The 19,139-nt window shown below is 35.2% G+C and overlaps 3 protein-coding genes across 6 annotated transcripts; 1 reads left to right on the top strand and 2 right to left on the bottom strand.

Moving 5' to 3' along the window:
- Nucleotides 1–205: 205 nt before the first annotated feature.
- On the bottom strand, nt 206–4,461 carry LOC116176049 (late secretory pathway protein AVL9 homolog). Of its 2 annotated transcripts, XM_031494487.1 has the most exons (8): nt 4,320–4,461; nt 4,063–4,260; nt 3,787–4,012; nt 2,087–2,276; nt 1,320–2,035; nt 1,095–1,266; nt 955–1,043; nt 206–793 (listed from the first exon to the last, which is right to left on the bottom strand). In XM_031494487.1, the coding sequence occupies exons 1-8, from the start codon at nt 4,386–4,388 to the stop codon at nt 471–473; spliced, it is 1,983 nt and encodes a 660-aa protein (XP_031350347.1). In that variant the 5' UTR covers nt 4,389–4,461; the 3' UTR covers nt 206–470. The 2 variants fall into 2 exon arrangements, with proteins under 2 accessions (XP_031350347.1, XP_031350348.1); XM_031494488.1 differs by lacking the exon at nt 955–1,043 and having other exon boundaries at nt 610–793.
- Nucleotides 4,451–8,325, top strand: LOC116176050 (lanC-like protein 2). Of its 3 annotated transcripts, none has more exons than XM_031494489.1 (9): nt 4,451–4,553; nt 6,730–6,834; nt 6,882–7,046; nt 7,091–7,233; nt 7,284–7,431; nt 7,479–7,693; nt 7,739–7,847; nt 7,894–8,040; nt 8,091–8,325. In XM_031494489.1, the coding sequence occupies exons 1-9, from the start codon at nt 4,473–4,475 to the stop codon at nt 8,271–8,273; spliced, it is 1,296 nt and encodes a 431-aa protein (XP_031350349.1). In that variant the 5' UTR covers nt 4,451–4,472; the 3' UTR covers nt 8,274–8,325. The 3 variants fall into 3 exon arrangements, with proteins under 3 accessions (XP_031350349.1, XP_031350350.1, XP_031350352.1); XM_031494490.1 differs by having other exon boundaries at nt 4,468–4,553; nt 6,690–6,834; XM_031494492.1 differs by lacking the exon at nt 4,451–4,553 and having other exon boundaries at nt 6,705–6,834; nt 6,892–7,046.
- A 756-nt stretch (nt 8,326–9,081) lies between these two features.
- LOC116176207 (cyclic AMP-responsive element-binding protein 1-like) lies at nt 9,082–19,139 on the bottom strand (the record flags this gene model as incomplete). Its single annotated transcript, XM_031494686.1, has 6 exons — nt 9,082–9,557; nt 10,549–10,683; nt 10,972–11,043; nt 14,300–14,444; nt 18,773–18,919; nt 19,017–19,139. Coding segments are annotated over 6 exons (852 nt in total), but the record flags the coding sequence as incomplete, so codon positions are not given.

Here is a 19,139-nt window from a genome sequence, read left to right as displayed (position 1 = left end):
ATTGATGGTAAGGTGGTTACTTTAAACAAAGTGAAATGCAACTCGTGTTTAATGGATCGTACTTGAAGGAATGCTAAGATTTGCTAAGTATGTATTTATTTTATACAACATAATAAACTATATTGGAGTATAAATATGTAATAAGGATAAAAATAAGCAATACAATATTGAGCAAAAAATAAATATCACAAAGATAAAATTTATTATCTATAACAATAGAAAAATGTACCATTAATAAATAAAAAAATTTGTTATAGTTTAAACAAAATCAGTTCTGAATTGTCATAATCTTTAACAATTAGATTGTTGCGCTAGTAGACAATAAGTAGTAATTAAAAAAGTACGCTTAGCTACAAACTTTAACCGACGAGGAAAATAGCTGAAAGGACTCAACAGTAGTACTTAAATATAACCCATACATTATTGAAGCTAGTATTTAAATATCACATAATCACACGAAATGAAGCATCCTAAACAGTATGTATCCTGCCAGTTATAATGGTTTCTTCTTCTATATTTGTCTCTTGCCTATTAGAAATGGAACTTTTATTAACAAAATTATTACTATCGCTAGTACTAGAGTTTATATTTTCCTCGTAACCCTCCTGAATAACACACCCATTCGCTAAATGCACATCAAGACTATCCACGGACTCTTCTATATGATTTGAACAATGTTCCTCTTCATTTATATTTTCATTTGTAGCTTCGAGACCTTTTTGAACATCGGGACTAACCAATAGATTACTCCACCAGTTTGAGAACGCTCCTTTTGCTTGAGATAAAGCGCCGCCTTTAAAAAGTATGAGTATTAATTATGTGATATACAAGGTGAACTATTGACAAATGGCCATAGTTAAATAGTGTGGACTTGAACCACTTACATTTTTCAAATTGTTATCCAGTATAAACTATAAACATTAAAAAGCAAAGCACAGAACTTGGTATACTTACCAACGGCTTTACTTGTGGTTGCAACAGCTCTTCCTGTCGATGCCATCGCTTGGTTGAATTTCCTACCTCCTTCACTATTTTGCATTGTGCTGTGGCAAACAAACAAAAATAAAGATAACATGCACAATGCAGAGACTTACTGCGCTAAACGTAACTTCATGTCGGATACAGATAATTGGCCAGCAAACGGATGACCTGCACTGATACTGTCCAACCCGGAATGATCCCTACTTCTCCATATTTTAAAACAATGTGTATCCTTTAGAGCTGTCATGTAAGTAATATTAAAATGTTCCATTTCTCTACTTCCATCTAAACATGAATCTTGGTTTAATAACCACCCTGATAATTAACTTTTCACTTACCTGGCAAAGATGAAGTTTTTAAAAGGTATAAAAGGTAAATTTTAAATTGAGCTCTTATCCATTCATCGCCACCTTCCCATCCAACTCCATCCAAGAAAACATCATGTTTGTCCTCAGAAACGTGTTTCACTATATAATCGGCAAACCTCAAATCTTCGGTGGTTAAATGTAACTGCTTCCTCAAGTCAATATCCTGACATTCAATTTTCATATTTTCAATATCCACTAGAACATCACTAAGCTGCCTTTTTTGTTTAAATAATATATTAGTCGCGCCAACTACGTATCCCCGAACTTTCATATCGTTTAGTAAATCCAAGTATGGTAGCGATAAATATGGAAGACATAGACAACCCTTGGTAAAAATAGGCAATGGAACACCACAATGTTCGAGATCGATTTGAGCCAAAAGATTTAGACTATTCTGTACATTCTCTCCAATAGCCTCGTTACTTACATCTCTACATAGATTTTTATCGGATTCATTAGTTTTATTCGGACTGGCGGTTTCAGTAACCTCAACGCCAATTTCAGTATGAACCTCCGATATCAAATTTGCATTTGTTTCGTCAACATTTTTATTCTCCTCAATATCGTCCTCCTGTCGATGAATTGAATTATCCATAGCGACGTGATTGTTCGGTTTGTGAGTGGGCGTCGACACTGGACTATCGTCATCTGAAAAATCGGGCATCGGCGACATCGGGCGCGATAATCTAAAGAGAAAATAAATGCATCGTGGACAGTAAGATCGTTTCGCTACTCACTTAACAGACGCAGATTGCTCCAGACCCTTTTCGATCATAAGGGGGTGGAGAGAGAGCAGCGTAAGAATTGTGGAGCAAAGTGGCTGAACGGGTGAACGGTAAAAAATTACTCTTCTCTCGAGCAGAAGCAGTTTAAATAAAAGCAGCGCTTTGTGCCTCCACTGGAGTATCAAATCTCGTGCAGACAACCCTACAAGATATAGTATTTCACTTAAGCTAAGCTTCTTATTTATAAGAATATTTATACCATAACTTATTTTCCTTTGTACACATAAATAATCCGATCGATTTATGGAAAATGCGCTAAAGTTACTCGCCTTAAGGCCAAATCCTTTTTTTTTCATTCTTTTTAATATATCGCCAGTGATTTGGCGGTATCCCGAAGTTTGCTTATTATGCCAACTTGAGAAATTACTTTCTGAAGAAAACTTCAACTTGCATGGTGCAAGGTATGCCAACAACAGTATTCCAGTTTTTTTTACTTACACACTAAATGAATAGACTGTCTACAGAGGATTATTTGGAACAAAATGCTTTGATCTCCTCGATCACCAATTTTTTTACACTTCCCTGTCAAATCCCGTATTTACTACCCTTTGCTATAACGTGGGTGTAAAAGATTACCAATATTCGTCGTTAAAAAGTATAGACGTTTGAGTATGTGTAAAGACATAAAGTAGGTATCAAAACTGATAACGCATTAAAAAAGTGCATGATCAAGGACCTTTATAGTTCATCCTTGGAATGTAAATACCGTGCCCCATGGAAGTACATATGAAAGACTTTAATATTTAGTATTCTTTAATGATACCCAACTTGGGGTGAAATCTCAGAAAAAATGGTCCACCATTTTTTTTGACTACGCCACTGGATTCTACGTAAAAAGTAAATACGTAAAATCGTTCGAAATACAAAACGATTATTTAAACAAAACAAAAATAAAACATCTAATAATTCTAATACAAATCGGCAATGAATTCAGATTTAAATAATAATTATGATTGAATTTGTGTCCAATCCAAATTAACAACCACATTTATTAACCTTCAAATTTAAATTATACAGGGTGACCCATCATTACCAATACAAAAGACCCCACATAACGTTATTTACATCCATTAGTGCATGGGTGGAAGATTGGGACGCAAGACATTAGACCACGCACTTTAGGCCGTGGACACAGATCGAGACGCAGACATTGGGGCGTGGACATTAGGAGGCAGATATTAGGACGCGTACATTGAGATGCAGACTATAAATAGGTCGAAACAGTTTGACATGAATGCTTCTGTTTCATAGCCACCTTAATTTTTTGGCTAATTCTGCATTATTGTCATTTTTAAGGCGGTAATGATTAATAACTGAGCAAGAGTAATACTCATTCCGAAAATTAGCAACTTAGCATTACATATATATACCTCAAATTCTAGAAATCTGTAATTTCATAATTATTTAAAAAAAATGTATTGCTTGGAATCTCTTCAATCTCTCTTTGAAATCACTTCAGGAGTCAATATTATCATATTACATTAGCATAATTGCACAACAAATGGATACAGAATATATGTAAAGAAAAAAATTGTTAGGTAACAGAAACAATTGTGTAACATAGCTGTGTTACATGATATTGAATGACCCCAAAAGATGAACTCTCTTCATTGCTCACATTCAACTGAGAGAATAATGTATTATAATCTTACCTACAAATGTCTGAGCTAACAGTTCATTTTGTAAAAGAACAGAATTCAGATGATGGTAGGTATCCTCCAAAAGAGAGACTTTACTAAAATCGCCTTCATCAAAGTAGGCATGTGTGATAAGTGCCATTTTCACTTGTATGTGACCATATAAAGGTAATTTGCTAAGTACGCATACCGACTTTTGCACAGTTCCCCTTGTTATGTCGGCGGTTCGATTTTTAATTTTCTACAATTTGCACAATTTGTAAACATCGCATTTCATTAGCACCAACTTACATCAACCGGTATTTGTCTATAGCAAGAGATACCGTACACAGTTTTCTTGGGATCGGTTAAGCTAGGTAGATGAAAGTAAACCGTATCCTCATCATAATTATGTGAACCATCGGGTAGTGCGAGTGTCGGCAAGTACTTCCATCCCTGCGGGCATTCGTTGGGCGCATCTGGCACCAGAGCAGGAAAGGAGTATTCCACCTTTGCAAACACAAGCGTAAATAAAAACGTTTTATAAGCCAATTCGACGTTAATCTTACTTGGCAACCTTTTTTGTGATGAAAACCGACAACAATTACATATAATATCGGACCGTCACAATTACTCATTTTTCGAAGTTGTTGAAAAATCAATTTTCCACATTAATTGCTTCAAATCGCCATACAAAAAAAACTCTTCATTGGAACTATTCAATGCGCAGTGGAACTACTGTTGCTGTAAACGCCATTAAGGCTTTGGTTTTGTTTGTGGAGAACATAACATTAAATTATTCGGTAAGTAGCAGATTTTATAATTCATTTTTTATCAATACGCTTTGCGGTTAGCGCAATTTAAATTTGTACATTGGAATTTGTGGACAAGGCGCGTCAATCAATAAGTGCGTTGGTGTCGTAGAACTTTAATTATGAATTATGAAATTATACATTCCTTTAACGGAATTTCAAAATACGAAATTTTTAAAGATGGAAGCAATTTTAAACGAAGCTAATGCGTATATTGGCTCTTTTTGTTTTTTTAAATGTCTTTGGCCTACACAGCTGTTTGTAGTTCAAAGTGCTTTCGCTGTGTTTGCGAATTGAGATCTTCTCTTATATATATGATTGAGATACCAACCTACTGAGTACTACGATGGTTACCAAACTAATAAAAGTATCATGCGGTTCTCAAACGTTTTTAAACTTTCAGACTGAAAATCGTCGAAATCTGCAATATTGCAAATAGACCGCCAACCACGAACTTATAAATTAAGATGGACTGCTAATGCTGAATTGACAAATGACATCTACATGGGGGCAGCCATGATGTGCACTCACTTGGCGCGAAATTCAAATCAACTATAAACAAGCATTAACCTCACGTTTTCTAAATAAATTATTGTGGCACATGTCATTATTTTATAAGTTCGTGCCGTCAACACTCCTAGATTTTGTATATTTTCTTCCTTTACTGTTAAACACAACAGTTAATGATAAAGAACTACTTAAGTAACTAAGCTTATCGAAAAGTTGTAGGTACATAAGTAGTCAATATTTGAATGAAGATCCACAACACCTGTCTCTTTCACTGCGTGTCTCTACAATGACATCTTCTGTAAATTGCCTGGTTCAAATCTAATCAGCGGACAAAAATTATCAATATTACATTATATTATATAATAATATATTCCCAATACATTTTTTATGATCTTTTTTTCCTGTTCCTAATTTTTTTTACCTCGATTTTTACTGGTCAAAAGAGTTATAGATTTTTATAACTATTAGGTAGGTACACATCGATGAACTATAATTGACAACGATTTGCACTCATAAGCGGTGCGAGGCCCTTTCGACTGGACTGCCCGCGATTGGGGAGCTGCGTATTTATCACTTCTCTATTTTGTTAACAAGCAGTATTCCACGAAGTTGAAACCCGTCCATATTGAAAAAATTGCTGTGGTTGGCACACTTGCGCATGCGCGTTCTATCCAAAAACTTTTCAGCTCTTCCTTTTATGTGTAAAAATAATATACCTAATATATCTTGTATATATATAATAGTATGTGTACCAAATTTTTTTCTACAATGACATCTTCTGTAAATTGCCTGGTTCAAATCTAATTAGTGGACAAAATTAGCAATATTATTATTATATTATATAATATTATGTATATTAACAATAGTTAAAAAAAATGCATGTGTGCCGCATTTTTCGATAGCTGAACGAAATACTTATAGATGGATAGGTACATACCAATGACTTGGATTTGCGGTTCACGTTCATCGGAGAAACCGTAAATCTCATTTTTTGAGACACAAGATATTACTGTGCCTCGATCAGCAATTAAAAACGGTCCTTTAATTGTCGACCCAATTATAATATTCAGCAATACCTAACTATACAATTCGGTTGGGTAAGTACAAATGCGTTCTTTGTATACCTTTTGCAAGGAATTAGGTACCTTTCAGTGACAGTATGTACGATGTATCCACAATATGTGTTATCTATGGAATCACATTTATTGATCAAGTATATAGGTTCAGTTTCACTGAAGCATGAAGCACTGGCTTTAAGATTAACTTCAATGTCTACCCTTCATCAAAGATTGTGCAATAAATTACCCTTCATTCCAGAGCTACCTACCCTCAACAACATATGACTGGTGGTCATGAAAGATATAATACTTTTTTAGTTCTCAGTTGGTCTCTAATCCTACTGTAGAGGGCATCGACGTGGTAGAAAACTCCTGGAGCAAGTACCTACCGCATATATGACGCATTTTACCGCAAATGTCATTATTTATCATGGTAGTAAATACAAAAGACAGGCGGCCTTTGTTTTCAGTACTGAAGCGTGATATATTTATTTCTTATGCAAATTATTTTTTTAATTGTCCCACCAAATAATAAATTAGAAATGTACCTCTTGCACAGGTGGTCCCTATAATCTAGTAAGTGGTTGCCATATTTCTAGGCGGACTGTCTCAAATTTCTTGTTGTGGAAAAAATGAGATATTTTAACAATCCTTACGACGATTTCTCCCCGGAAGCTGCAGAAGGTCTGATTTCGTCAAACAAGGTAAGTACGCCCGCTATCCTGCAACAAAGTTGCCATATAAATAATAGTTGCATCCAGATTCGACAGTAGCATGTGCTGTAGAATCAAAATGGGATTGGACGATGAGAAAGTTAGATCACTTGGACTTCAGTGATAATTCGGTATATACCGGAACTTCAGGAATTGCGCTTTTAAAGTTACTCAAAGATCCCAATGGGGAGCAGAATCTGAAGGTAGTATTCTTTCCCCAAGATTCTCTAATCAACTTGACTTAAAGGAGGTAAAGCATCTGCTGAACTTAAGGAAGCTGAAGTACAAACGATACTCGTTTTTGTGTGGAGATGCGGGCCCTCTAGCTATCGGGGCAGTTGTCTGCCATAGGCTCAAAGAGAAGCAAGAATCCGAAAAACTGATAGAAAAGTTGTTTCTTTTACTTTTACCCTAAATATAGTACATTGTTGAAATTGCAGATTATTGGCTATGTCTGATAGTGCTGTTAACAGTAAATCAGATCTTCCGAATGAATATTTGTATGGCCGCGCAGGGTATTTGTACGCATTATTGTATGTCAATAAAAACATTCACCCACCTCCTATTGGCAACCAACTTATTAGAGAGGTAAGTTAATCCGTCGGTTACCAACTCCAAATGTAACATTTTTACAGGTGATAGAAGCCATTTTTGTTTGTGGTAGAACTGAAAGTCGTCTGGGAAAATTCAAGTGCCCCCTTATGTACCAATGGCACAATAAACAGTACTTGGGAGCCGCACATGGTGTTTCAGGTATACTGTATCTTCTTCTGCAAGCTAAGGAACATTTAAGTGAAACAGAATTGAATAACTTTATCAAGCCTACTGTGGACTATTTGGCAGATTTAAAGTAAGCCACGGATTTAAATATTATATATGTGAGAAAATATTTTAGATATTCAAGCGGGAACTACCCATCCTCTTTGGGCAATGACGATGATAAATATGTTCAGTGGTGCCATGGTTCTCCGGGATTTGTGTACTTGTTCAGTACTGCTTATAAGGTATTACGGCTTGTTCTTGCGGTGGAAACTGATATTTTTGCAACAGGTGTACGGAGATTCAAAATATTTAGATTTAGCCCTACAAGCAGGCGAGGTTGTCTGGAAAAGAGGACTATTAAAGAAGGGTTATAGCATTTGCCATGGCGTTTCCGGAAACGCGTATTGCTTTCTCGAATTATTTCAACTAACACAAGTAAGCATATATGAGAAAATCCTTGGTAATAGTAAATAAATTTCTTGTAGGAGATGAAGCATCTATACAGAGCAATCAAGTTTACAGAATGGTGTGTCACTTACACAAGGGAGCACGAAGAATATTCACCCGACCGTCCCGCGTCGTTATTTGAGGGAGTTGGGGGTCCGATGTATCTACTCATGGACATCCAAGATCCAGCGAACTCGAAATTTCCGGGTTACACACTTTAGATTGTCAACATCTCGTGTATCAATTTATTATTAATAAATCATTCAACTAATATTTTTTAATAACATTAATTAGTAATAATTATCTTATGTACATATTGGCTAAAAATATAAACAATATCAAAAGATTAACATAGGATTTTTAGTTCTAAAGAGAAAGTGAATACTGCTTTTCAATTGTGTTATTTTCTTAATAGAGAAATTAGAAACCATCGTAGTCAATATGTATAACAATTACATCGTTTATGGTACAAAATATGGTTTAGTTGGACTAAATACGATGTTTTCTTTGGAGTCCAAGCCAAATTACGTTTTATAGTCAACGTATCAACTTTTCTTGTGATATGTAAAAATACACAGTTTTGAACTACATAAATATTTACATATGTCCACATATTTAAAAAGCCAAAAATTTTAAAATGATCAAGATTCACTCATTTTTACAACATTACATTCGAGAGAAGATTCTCAACTAAATACAAGACATGCATAAAATATGGCACAAACATTCAAACAATTCAATAAATGTAATGTCATAAAAACCAGATAAACAAATCTAACTATCAACAAGGCACTCCATCAGGTCTGGACACTTGTCAATCTAACCGTTTCGTTTTTACAAAAAATATTGTAATTTGTTCTCAGTATTTACATCGGCTCTTAATTACAAAACTATTCCCACAAGCCTTTCTGTCCATATAATTACAATGTACAAATAACAATAACTATAATAATATGTTACATTTGAGCTAATTAGCTGATAAAATTATGGTAAGACAAACTTCTTTCAAAGTTAAAAGGAATCGGTAGCGTCATCATTTTTCGAAATTGTTAGTTCAGGTCACAGTTCCCTAAAAGATTTCGGTAGCAAAAAATTCTATAAGAATATCTTAAAGCAATGGAGTTTGCGGCAAAATGTACACATTTATAATATAATTGCACAATTTTACACTTTTTCGACAAAGTTCCTCAATGCCAATAAAGCACTAATCTACTTCTCCAAGATCCCAATGAGTACGAAATTGTCCGACACCAAGTATAGAATGACTAACCAATCTCAGTCGGTTTTCTGCTGACAGTAAAGTTCTTTCAGAGATTTCAGCTCGTCTATAAGGGCTTTGTTTTGATTTTCTAGCACAGCTACTCTGTTTTCTAGGCACTTTATATACTCTTTCTTTTTTCGCCTGCATTCGCGAGCCGCCTCTCTGTTTTTCAGCAGCCGCATCTCCCGTTTTCTCGCTTGGTCTTCTCCTCCGGGACTGCTCAGGCCTCCACTTTGTGCCACAACTGCAAATTATCATCTATTGAAACATATCTTAGGTGAGAAAAGATGGTAGTTTATGCAGCAACATAGTGTCTGCATTTTTTATTTGTGAACTCACTTGGTGACTGTATTTTTTTCTGTGTCTGGGATTAAAAGAACTAATAAATAAGATATAAAAAAATGGAATGCGCATAAGAATTCAGAAAAAACAATGTTAATTACCCCCTGTGGGTGGGGTGGGTCCAGTGATGTAACCTAAGAAATGATTCCATGCTTTTAATCGCATCTTCCAGTTTTCCATTAAGGCTTGCACTCTTCTAAAGAATGTTAGGACATGGAGAGGTTCTTGGATAAGCAATTTTTTATATGGTAGAGGAAGGTAAATGATAGGAATGGACTTGGAGATTAACTGGGGGGAGAGAGGGAGGGTGTTGATTACAGAGAACAGAAAGAGGAACAAATTAAGGAACGATTGAAAATGTGAGGGAGAGATAACGACAGAAGGAAAAGGCAGAAAACTCAAGGCATGGGAGATACGGAGGCAGACTGGAAAAATTAAATGGGGAGGGAGACAGAGTAAAAAAACAGGTTTAAAGGACAAAAGAGAAAAGAAAGGGAAACTATATTAAGAGAAAGAAAGAAGAATAGAGAGAAGGATAGAGAGCAAGAGACAATGGTGAATTCTTGTTTAGAATCTTCCGAATGTTAAGGAGAAGTGCGCATTCCATTAGAAGGGCAGAGAGAAAAAAGGATGGAAAATAAACCATAGATACAACATAAAAGATGGAAGAATGGGATAGGAGAAAAATAGATGGACCAACGAAGACGGGAGAAGCGAGAGATCGTGAATTGGTTCTTTGAGCCAGGTAAGACATACGTACGGAAATTGTTTGCTGTGAGAATAATTGCAACCCCCTATACCATGGACCGAATTATTAATATCAATGTTCCAGAAATCGCGCTTAAGGTAATTTTTTTCACGATACACAACAGAATATTTGGAAAAACACCAACCTGGTACAAAAAATTCCTGTCCACCTTGAGCATATTGCACAATAGCACCACCCGCCGTCGAGTTAGTCATAGTAAGTGTGTGTATGCCGGGACCTCCGTCACCGCTTGATATCTGTATGGCTCCAGCAGGTATCACTGCAACAAACGTAGAAATTGAATTATGTGTTTTATACCGTATTCTTACAAGCTTTGATCGATAGTGAAGTTTTTGTTAAAAGAATATAGTGATTTTATGAGTAGCTATGAGATGAATTGCGCATGCAAAACCACACCAACTAATGCAAAATTATGACAGGCAGTTAGGTCTTATGCTAATGGATGTACTATTTAAACCTTCACTGTCTAACCTGTTGTACTGTTAGTACTTGGTGCATTACTAATCTATGACATGAAATTAAGTGCTGATGGGTTATTCTAACTAACCTGTGTGGTATGGGATCGAATGAGAAGACAACTCACTGTCTGCCTCCGAGGATGTCTGCTCAACCTTGCCCTCTGCGAAAATTACAATTTAGTACTACTCTAACGTCCAGGTTATGGTTTGTTGTAAATCTGCCCAGTGCTTATTGAGTTATCCCATACCACATTTTCGAAACAAAAAAAAAACTATTGCAAATTTAAAACCTAACCTAAACGTGCAGACTACAAGATATTTTTAAATCAAAATAAACACAACACGTTCGACATTAAGAGATATTTTAAGAATGTGAACAATATCGTTAATTGTTATTCCTGCACAATTATTGTTAAATGCTGTCAAATAGTCAAAATAACCACCTTCTTTATTGTCTTCAGCAAAGAAACACTCCGAATCTTCAGTCGAGTCAATATAATCACCCGATTTAATATGGATCATTCTGTAACTAAAACGTCAGTTCACTAATGATGTAGAGCACAAAAAAATATTCAGAATTGAAAATGTTAATTTCATTTCTCGATCAAGTTTATATTAAAATAGATTTGATAAATCTTAAAAAAATTACTGTGTATTTAATAAACAGCTGATAACCTGCGTATGAACCGAAACAAGTTTGTTTACAAAGGACCAGTAAGAATTTCCTTGTGTGCAACAATAATTTGTTTGAGAATATACAATTAACGGTCAACTTTTCCAAATAACTAGCCATTAACCATTTCATTTAATAACGACGGGCCGAAGTTCTTATAGTTATCCTTGTTTACTAAATATGTTTATTCGCGATTGAACATTAACATTTTTAACTATTACAGATATAGGAGTTTGTGATAGTGTTCTACATAATTGGGTCAGTCTCTCTCACTTCAAATAGTTGTGTAATAGATGAAGAATTATAACAGCAAAGGAAATGTATTGCAATAAAATCACTATCCATTCTACAATTGGAGAAGGTAATAATTATTAACTATCCAATTATAACGTGTGTCACCAATGAGTAGGTACGTCAATCATTTGCGCATAAGGGCACGCGATTTGCAAAATTTAATATCGGGGGAGGGGGGGGGGTCACTAATATAAATAATAACAAAAGTTTTGTAAATGCAAATTTTAAATTAAAAAAAATTGTTATTTCAAAACCCAACTCCATATTTTCATGTTCTCCAACGCCTTTTGGGTAACAATTCCTTGCAATACCTAACCTACATCTAAATATGTAATGTGTGCCAACTGAAAAATTATGTTGGTTGGTTTTTTTTATCACACTGTATATGATTTATTTACACTGCATTCACTATTTTGTTTTGTAACTTATGTTTTTTATTTTTGCCCGTTATTTTTAAGTGGGCCATACCCAAACTTCAAATTTACCAACAGAAAGTGGGGCACCAAATCTTTCAACATTATTATGTATTATAAAGATCTTGAAAGATAGTGAAGAATGCCCAAGAAACTACCATAAAATACCACATACATACCACAAAAGCATCAGACTGTACATGTAGTAGGGGTTGAATGTTCACTCCGCTAAGACCAAAAGGATTGGTTGTTGTTTTGCTGGTACAGCAATCTCGACCGAAACCCAGCTCGTAAGGTCAATAAAACATAAGAGAAAAGATACAAAACAAGTGGGCGTTGCTAGCGCATTCGACTTGCACTGATTAGTATATTTTGAAAGACATCACTTTCCTATGACAGATCAATTTACCGTTCGATATTTTGATTAGTGATTACACTAGTGTACTGTGTGTCCTATTTAAGTTGAGACGGCAGGGTATCTCAGCTGTTTTTAAAGATAGAAACTTCCAGTTTCCACTTTTTTGTGAAACTATTAGTACTACGAACAGAATCAATCTAGCTACATTTGTTTCTGAGATACAGAGTGAAAACGAAAAGTTTGCCTTTTTGGGATGTGATCGTATCTTACTACCCATGTAAGATAGAGAAAAGGTATAAACTGCCGATTTTAGATATTTTCACGTAGTTTTACGTACCCTGTATAACTTAACGTCAATTTCTTGCATTATTTTTTTAATAATAAAGCGCAACTGCCAAATTTTGAGCGAAAATTGGTAATTCACAGGAGCACCTAGTCTCAGTTGCATCCGGACAAACACATCGTTTTCATGTAGGGGCGTTTCTGGATTGTGGCCAGACAGTGACTGTCACTGACAAGCAGTATCAGGCTACGACAACTGCTTTGAATTGCATTGCATGAACCGTGACGATTTTTGTTTCCAGCAGACGGTGTAACATGCCATACTTCAGATCATACACTGGAATTGTTGGGTGAAAAATTTCCAGGAGACGAATTGTGAATTGGTCAGGTCCTGCGACGCCCTTAGATTTTCTCTGGGTGTATGTCATGTTGAAAGTTTAGTGCAATAGGCCAACAATTGCTGAATTATTCAAACCGTGAATCCAGCCCGACTTATGCAGAGGTATGCAAAACAAGACCTCAAAGATCGAGTCCTGTAGAAGCTATTTTCAGATCATAATAATAGCGAATGTACTTTAATCTGCTATAACGTACACACAATTTGCTATTTTCATTTTTTAAGATCGGACACACTAATGAAAACCCCTTATTCCTAGTCACAGATAGTCATTCAGGAATTTTTGATTTAAATGTTCAAAATCACAAAGAAACTATTTTATTTTAAAATTCATGGAGTAAAAGAGATAAACCAACAAATTAATCAATTTAATCCTCGCTTGTCACTAGAATACTTACTAGAAGATACTATCAGAGAGAGCACACTTCTCATGTGGAATTTAGGCACATTTCTTAATTACAGCTATACCTATGATATTTCATTTTGAACTATAATCCCATAGCGGTAATATAAACTTCCTAACAGTAATTTATAAATGTTTTAAATGGAGGTATTGACGTCAGCAACATTCAAAAATGTTGTGTGAATATTTTAACATCTCAAGGTTTGTAATTGTGATTCCTAATTAATTCGTCAAAGCACCATTGACAATGTTAAAGTCCTTCAATTTGAACAGTACTTTAACAATGTGAAAAGTGGGATGTAGAACATTTGCACAAAAATTCCATATCGTGTAATATATTCAAATTATTATGTAACTTTCTTAAGAATTCTCTTGAAAAGTATAAGATCATGCTAAACGTTATATAGTCATGCGAAAGAATTTTATTGCTACCCAAAATGTGCGACAGCATAAAAACTGTCCCAATGCAATCCGGCAGTTTTTATTCGCGCGCACATTAATTAAAAAGCTTCCGAGAAAGCTTTGAAAATCGTAAAGCAAAATAATACTGGAAAGGTAGATTAGTCTCGAGAGATTCATGCATAATAGAAAACATACCAGCTATCTCACCCCCGCCAAGATCGTTGAGTATTTTTCTATACGAAGGCCTCCTCGTGAGTAGATCTCTGCGCTTTTTTGGAGATTCGTCTTCCGATAAACTGTCGTCACTCTGTGCCTCCACAACCTTGAAACATACTGGCGCCTAAGTGCAATGCATCAAAATAAAGTAATAGAAATTATCCTATTGACAAATAAATAAATACAAATATTTTAGGAGTGTGGTTTTTACTGAACATCCTGTATATATGAATTCAGTTTACTAACTTTATTGTGCGTTTTTTTGGGACAAGTTAAAAATACATGACTAAGCCTTTTCCAAGCACCTTGTATAAAGTTTTCTGCCAGTTTATATAAGGTATTCAGAAATGATGTAGTTTACAGTTTCTAAAAACTTAAACAGTAACTTCAGCATACTTTTAGTAAGTAAATCTAGCAGTCATTTTTAAAAATACAGGGCGCACCCGCAGAGCAATTCTGCAGGAGACCAAATTTAATTTCATCCTGTATCCCCTTAAATTAAAATAGCAAGATAGGTTCGTGGGGGTATATCATTTAAAATTCTATAAGTAAATACGTTTTCATTAAGCTGGGTATTCAGGTTCAGTTTGCCAGCAGTCCACAGACTGTCCCCTGGCCATTGTCTTTCAATACATACGTACAGTATTACTAGATGCCGTGGCTACTCTTTTATATAAGGTATCACTCCAGAGGTGTCAATACAAAATTTTACCCAACTATAAAATTACCGCCCAAGGTGTGCTCACATTGCAATTTTCACAATTCTCAATCCATGAGAAGAATTGCCCACTTGTAGGTGTATGGTGAAGTGGCCCGGCAACTGTTGCCTTTTAGACTAAAATTGGTTGATTTTTTTTTAATTTTGGTCTTTTTTTAATAATCAGAAGCCTTTGGGAGGGGGGAAATTACTACATGTTTGTATTGTTTAAACAATGTGTTACCTTTTTATGCAGGAAAATTTTTAGCGTGCTATTGTTTATGTTTTCTCCAACCATCTGTTCTTCCGAACCTACTTCTGCGAATTTGAACTACTTTTAGCAGTGGTGTAGTCAGTCGTAAATTTTCAAGTGTGAGTACGCTCACCATGCTCTGAGAATTGACTGCGATCCAGAATGCCCCCCCCCCCCCCCTCGCAATGAGCTGTCTATAAAGACTACTGTAGCTAAGATATTGACCGATATTTATAAGATGCCATCCCTGATGAACACAAAAAGAAGCGCATCGAAAGTTTTATTTCACGCCAGACACTAGAGAACAATGAAAACAATGGCGGTATTCCAGTTTTCCAAATGTCAAAAAGTTCAAGCAAACGCAGTCAGCGGGCAATGTAATGGCTTTGGTATTCTAGGACAGGAAATGCGTTCTCCCGATCGATTATTTGAAAAGAGGTACAACAATCAGCGCGGCAAGGTACTTCGAGACATTAACAAAGCTACGGCGGGCTTTGCCCCCCCCTCCCCCCAATTATTTTCCGAAATGTTGTTGAAAGTAAAACATGTACAACTTTTACATGTGACAACCAATTGTCTTTTTCACACGCATGCCTCTAGTGGTGCCTAGTAAAAGTTGAAAAAAAAAAAAGGTTGGAAAATGCGCTAAAAATGGGGGGAACATGAACACACCTAACCCTTGATGGTATTCTAATGAAAGCGAAAGGTCAAATCAACTTTCCTCCTCTCCTTTTTGAGATCAGTGGGTGACGGGAGGGAGAGGGCGTTAATTGATTTTATCTTTTATGGTATTCTAATTAAAGGTCTTCACGACAGGAACTGTAATATTCTTTTTTTCTCTACCAAAAATGCTATTTTAGCTACCAAAATTCCCCCTGTATTGTTTTAACCATTTGTGTATTTTTTTTAATAAGTAGCATAAATATTGTTTAAACAATATATATAATTATTTCCCTTTTCTACGAGGTTTCTGATTTTAAACAATATAAAAAATAAAATTTAAAAAAAGAATCATCAATATTGGAGCTGTTTCACGGGAAAAACCTTCATTGACACGACTATAGGTAGATAGATTTCTACAGTATTAAAGTAGGTTCAAAAAGTCCGCCATCTTGTTTTAGTGTGACTGTCATTCTTTTTTTCCCGTTCCCATTGGAATTTCGGGAAATCCTGTCTCAGTGCTCTCCTACAATCCCCAAGGAACCTACATGCCAAATTTCAGCTTTCTACGTCCAGGAGTTTCAGCTGTCAGTCATTCAGTCAGTTACAAAAAAGTTTTGTATACAGGGAGCTTAACGTAGTCCGTTCGTTAGAAGTTTTTAAACTGGCAGTTGAAATAGAAACTTAAAGTTTGGTTCAGAACCATAATCGACTATTGCGAATTGAAATAAAATAATTTCAACATGGCGCCGCTTCCGTAAATATTGGAAGTCGGCGCCATCTTGATTTTTTTTAAATAGAAACATACCATTTTCTATTTTTTTTTTGTAAATATTCCATTTTATTCTGATTTAGTTTTTGACGTCATCTCTTAAACAGTTCAAAGTAAGTGCTCCTTTTTGTAATTGAATCCTTAAAGTATAAGAAATGTCAAACACTTCAGTTTTTGTGTTATTTGTGATGCCAGAAATGCGAGCAGAAATGATATAGATTTGAATTTTAGGGCCACTTTTGCCAAGACTACTTTACCAACCCAACCCACTATATATATATTTACAAATATCCATGCCCAAACCCGGTCTCCTTGGTACCGCAGTTGAGCAATAAAATAATAACAGCTCTCATACAAAAACAATTTGAGCTGCACATGTAATTTATGAGAAAAAAATTAAAATGGCTAAATCTGGTATAAGACAGACAAATAACCTAGAATCCAAAAATGCAGTAATATATAGGATGTTCTATTTAAAAAAAGCAAGTTAACATTTACTTACGGTATAACCCGTACTCCCACCAACTCGTAAATATTTTAGACCTACTTTCCGAGATATAGATAGCTGGCATTTGTCTCCTGTACACAGGGCGTTCCTTAATATGATGTAAATATGAAAGGGGGTAATTCTTTGGGTGTTAAAATTTTTTCTTTATATCTCTCTGCAGTTTTGGATATTTCGCTAAATTTGAGATATAAATTACGCTGAATACAGGGTATCGTTTTTTTTCAGGGATCATGTTCCATTTTCTATCCCTGAACATTTTTTGCCGCCACCACTGGTATTGTGAAACAAGAAATCAATTTTCTGGCTTGTTTAGAAACTTTTTGCTCTTTGCGCTTTTTTCTACCAGTGATAGGCAATAAAATAAAAAACAATTTTCGTTAGTATAATTTCTAAAATGCTTCAGTAGACCATGGTTATATTTGGATAATAATTTTGTTTTTATTAGTTTAGACAGTTGGCATCGAAAATGTATCTTGTGTTTGCATATGTTTATAAATTAAAGGTTTAAATTGTAAAGTGTACAGGAGAGTATTTACATCATATTTAGGAACATCTTGTATATAAATGAACAATTCCCACTGTAAACCTTGGCCACAGAAAAATTCATAGCACAGTGATGCATTGCTTGACAATTTTGTTAGTGAACTCAAAAAGAGTCAAGTCTTGTAGTTGGGATGTTTTAAATTCCTTCGCTATCAATTTTAATATTTTTTTTACAAAACAGATAAAGAAAAGACAGATTTTAAAAAAACCAAACCATGATTACTTGATTTTATCAACTGGATCTCTGATCTTGTAGTAGTTCTTCATTCATAATAAAAAAATAGGTACTTTGTTATTAAAATATCTCCCAATGTACGGATATGGTTTTCTTATACAGCAAATGCACAAATTGAATTGTCTCAAAAGTAAGTTTTCATAATAAAGAAAAGTACAATTCTGACATGTTTTATAAATTATTGAAAGATTCAGAGCTAAATTCAGTAAACTATTTGTGAATTCAGTAAATGATCTATGTATATGGTGTATCACAATTTTGCCCAAACCTTTGATCAGATCTATAACCTGTAAAGCAAAAATTGCACTGGAATAAACCACATGAGGTATCAACAGCCTTCCTAATAAGGCTACCCCTCTGGGACATAATCATTTGCAAAGACTCTTCAGATATTTTCTAGATATCAATCACTATGCACAGCAGATATCTATCACGGTGTGCCCATTACTAAATTATTGACATTTACATAAACAATGAATATCAAATTTCCTTTTAATTTGCATTGTGCTGTCTATCCAAGTCCATCAAGTCTCACAGATATCAGCCTGATGTTCTCATACAAAATCACTCTTCGTGTCTACCCTGTATATTTAAAAATACTGCGTCTATTTACAAATGTCATCAAAGATCTTCACCTAAAAAGCACAACCCTATCATTATCTTATCATACACCTCCACAGAAAATATCCACCTGTGAACGTTATAATATCAACTTGCACTGTATAAAATTAAAAATAATGAACAGACTATCCGTGTAACTTAAACCTAAAGTGGTTATACTTACTTGTAAGGCTTGCAAACTACCCTGAGTTGTTTGTATAACGGAATTTGGTTTGCCGACAAGTATTACATTTCCCTTACTCAGCATAGGCTGTAAATTCGCAGCTGTTTGTATAACGGACTGTTGATTTGGTTGTATTACGGATTGCACCTTAAAATAACGACAGTATATTTATGACGGTTTTGTTACATTCTCCGGAAGAGCATGCAAAATTACTATCATGCACAGTGAGGGGCCAAAGCCCTACCTGTGCTTGCGCTTGAGTGTGAGTAGGTAAGGTAAGCTGTACTATGTTAGTAGCCGCGACCAGATGAGGTTGAGTATTAGTTACGCCTACCGAAGATGCGATCGAGAGCGGAGGATCCGGTGA

This window comes from Photinus pyralis, unplaced genomic scaffold (genome assembly GCF_008802855.1).
Source record: "Photinus pyralis isolate 1611_PpyrPB1 unplaced genomic scaffold, Ppyr1.3 Ppyr1.4_LG7, whole genome shotgun sequence".
Lineage (NCBI taxonomy): Eukaryota > Metazoa > Arthropoda > Insecta > Coleoptera > Lampyridae > Photinus > Photinus pyralis.
The sequence above is the reverse complement of the archived record's forward strand: the minus strand, read 5'-3'. Positions and strand labels throughout refer to the sequence as shown.

Coding starts and splice junctions, on each gene's coding strand:
- LOC116176049 (XM_031494487.1), bottom strand. CDS start 4,388: ATGAGTAATTGTGACGGTCCGATATTATATGTAATTGTTGTCGGTTTT. Junction 4,013..4,062: donor ATAGACAAATACCGGTTGAT/GTAAGTTGGTGC, acceptor TGCAAATTGTAG/AAAATTAAAAATCGAACCGC. Junction 2,277..3,786: donor GTTAGCTCAGACATTTGTAG/GTAAGATTATAA, acceptor TATATCTTGTAG/GGTTGTCTGCACGAGATTTG.
- LOC116176050 (XM_031494489.1), top strand. CDS start 4,473: ATGCGCAGTGGAACTACTGTTGCTGTAAACGCCATTAAGGCTTTGGTT. Junction 4,554..6,729: donor ACATAACATTAAATTATTCG/GTAAGTAGCAGA, acceptor CCATATTTCTAG/GCGGACTGTCTCAAATTTCT. Junction 7,848..7,893: donor TGTTCAGTACTGCTTATAAG/GTATTACGGCTT, acceptor TTTTTGCAACAG/GTGTACGGAGATTCAAAATA.